Source organism: Clupea harengus, chromosome 4 (genome assembly GCF_900700415.2).
Source record: "Clupea harengus chromosome 4, Ch_v2.0.2, whole genome shotgun sequence".
NCBI lineage: Eukaryota > Metazoa > Chordata > Actinopteri > Clupeiformes > Clupeidae > Clupea > Clupea harengus.
In genome coordinates, this window is record NC_045155.1 from 23600544 (window position 1) to 23603457 (window position 2914).

Genomic DNA, 2914 nt, shown 5'->3' on the forward strand with positions numbered 1-2914 from the left:
CAAACAGATAAACAGCAATGACATAATGTTTGTCTTGCACGGAAAGCGCTCATTAAATCATCCACTTGAAGAGGAGCAGGCTCGGTATTTGGGGCATTAGACTGTGTGCAGTGCGCGTGGGCAACTTGAGCCGCGCGGATGAGAGAGCAGCCCCACTGCACGAGCTGTCATGCCCCGAGCGAAGCGGGACGAATGTCTCGCGGAGCGGCCTGGGCACGCGGCCCTGAGCTTAACGCGAGGAGACTCCGCGTCAACCGAAGTGGAAACCGCCCCGGGAGAGACAGGGACGGGTCCCGATACTGAGCCTCTTCTGGTCGGTTCCCCCGGGACACGGAGACGAAGCCAGGCCAGGTGAACCCGCAACAGGGAGTTCCTCACGTGATACAATAGTTCCTCTAAATGAATAGCCCAGGGCTGACGTCATAACACTAATAAAAATGTAAAACAGAATTTAATCGTGAACAATGTGCTTCGACTTTAATGAGGTCCTTTTTGATAAATAGATGTTTAATTGATAAATTGATTTTTATTTGATAAATTGATTTTTGATTGATTTTTTCTCAGCTCAGCAAGGCTTATAGTGTGCGAAATGACGAACTGTTTGCCCTGGAAACACATAAGTCCGCTGAAGGTGATGAGACTGGACACAGAAATAGGCCTGGAGATGTATAAAGGATGGAGCATCCATAATCAGATAAGACCCTGCAGCATGGGTATTCCTGTCCGCCCACCGCATAACCCACGAGCTTAACGCAATACCATTAGCAATATTATATGTAGGGATATTTACAAAAACTATCCATGAACCCACAGTTAAATTAACTCGGTCTGCTAACGTCTAAAAATGGACAATCTTAGGCGAATTACACACTCTTACATTTCAGCAGATATGCCATAATCTGTATAATGTGTGTCCCGTGCAGTGGGCGGTTCCGAGGCCATCCCGTTAGTCCCTTTAACTACCAGATCGCACAGTCTGAACTACACCCACCGATTACTGCGATATACAACACAAACTACGACACAAAGTTTACACAAGAGCTTCGTATAACTCATTACATAACATGACCAATACATTCTCTCCATCTATCTCTCTCTCTCCTCCTCCTCCTCTCTCTTCTAATGCGTGCCAAAAACACTCTGTGATGCACGCGCTCTCCATGCGTGCACGATTTAATCTGACGTTGTTCACAGGACAGGCAGCGCGCGCAGAGAGGGATTACTCAGAATCAGAGCGTTTCGAAGGTTTTTCAGAACGAGAGCATTTATCCCCCTCTCGCTCTCACTCCCTCTCTCTCTCCCTCTCTCTCTCTCTCCCTCCCTCGCTCTGTCTCTCTCTCGCGCGCTTTCGCCCTTGTTGGCTCGCTCGCTCAGCATCATCTCCTCTCTGACTTGGGATAGGAACGCAGTCTGTAGCGCGCAGGAGTATGGGTCAGCCTACCTGCTCACTTTATTTTCATTTTTTCCCCATAAGAATGGGGCCATAGTCGTGTTGTTGTTGTAACTGTTCGTCGTATTTCAACCGAATCTGGAGAAAGTTTTCAGTCCGAAGACATGGAGACTGTCACTTTTGTCTTTGCGACCACAGTGCTCCTGTTCGCCGGAGGAAACAGAGTCGCCAGGTAACGCCGGACATCCTGTCCTTCTGCACACCTGTGTGGGAGACGCATGACCATCTTTTACAGATGATTAATACAACTAATATTGTTATATTATTAATGAATGTAGGGTTTGTTGTTATTGCGCATAAATGGCAGCTCGGTAGCCTACTCTTAGCTCTCTGCTTTGGTTTCGTTTGTAGGTCAGGTGCTGCAACGTTCTATTTTTATTCCCATCTCAGCATTCGACATTGTACTCTAACTAATTCTTTATATGCCTTTCAAAGGTTATAAGGTTCGGTTTTACATCAGGATGTGAATAATTCTGAATTATTGTACTGTGAGAATACATTCTTTACAATTAAACCCAGGTAGAGATAAGATTCCTCTTCGTATCTGTGTAAGCCCTGATATAAACACAGCTCCTGTCATATTCAAATTGAAATGCAGAATGTCAGTTCCACACTCTATCTATCTTCCATTACACCTCTAGCATGTGATCTTGAGACCCTGCATCCTGGCGCCGGCTGCAGGCGGCATCTGTTCCTAAGAGGACAAGGAGAGGTTTTCATTAGAATATGAAAGGTTACTGTGATGTTGTGGAGGTTAATGCATGCTGGAGCTGGAGCTGAAGTTGATCTGCTGCGTCTGCTAGCTGCTAGAAACACAGGCGTGAATGTGTGTATGTGTGTATGTGTGTGTGTGTGTGTGTGTGTATGTGTGTGTATGTGGCCTGCAGGAGTAGGCAGCCTTCCAGAGGCACGGTCGGGGCTGGATTAGGATCTCAGTGGTGTGTGTGTGTGTGTGTTTAGGTGTGAGTGAGTGAGAGAGGGAGGGAGGGGGAGAGAGAGAGAGAGTGTGTGTGTTTGTGAGTGTTGTATTTCCATGGCTGACCCAGTAGTTGGCTGTGCATGAGTAGTGTGTGTTTCGCTGTTGGAGTTGTCAGGGCATTGCATTGTGTGTGTGTGTGTGGGGGGGGCGGGGGGGGGGGGGTATTGCAATGTCTGGGGCGCTTGCTTTCAGGTGCATCACAGACAGTATCCACTCAATGCCATGGAAACACACAGACAGCATCCACTCAATACCATGGAAACACACAGACAGCATCCACTCAATGCCATGGAAACACACAGACAGCATCCACTCAATGCCATGGAAACACAGACAGCATCCACTCAATGCCATGGAAACACAGACAGCATCCACTTAATGCCATGGAAACACTGAGGTGCATCACAGACAGCCACCACTCAATGCCATGGAAACACACAGACAGCATCCACTCAATGCCATGGAAACACAGCACAGGTCAGGTG

The 2914-nt window shown here is 47.5% G+C and overlaps 1 protein-coding gene across 1 annotated transcript in view; it reads left to right on the top strand.

Annotated features, from left to right (window-relative positions):
• Positions 1–1300: 1300 nt before the first annotated feature.
• gabrd (gamma-aminobutyric acid type A receptor subunit delta) overlaps positions 1301–2914 on the top strand; it is a 26993-nt gene continuing 25379 nt past the window's right edge. Inside the window, exon 1 of the mRNA XM_031566841.2 lies at positions 1301–1622. Coding sequence (XP_031422701.1) covers positions 1555–1622 — 68 coding nt within the window. The 5' untranslated portion in view covers positions 1301–1554. The remainder of the gene's footprint in view (positions 1623–2914) is intronic.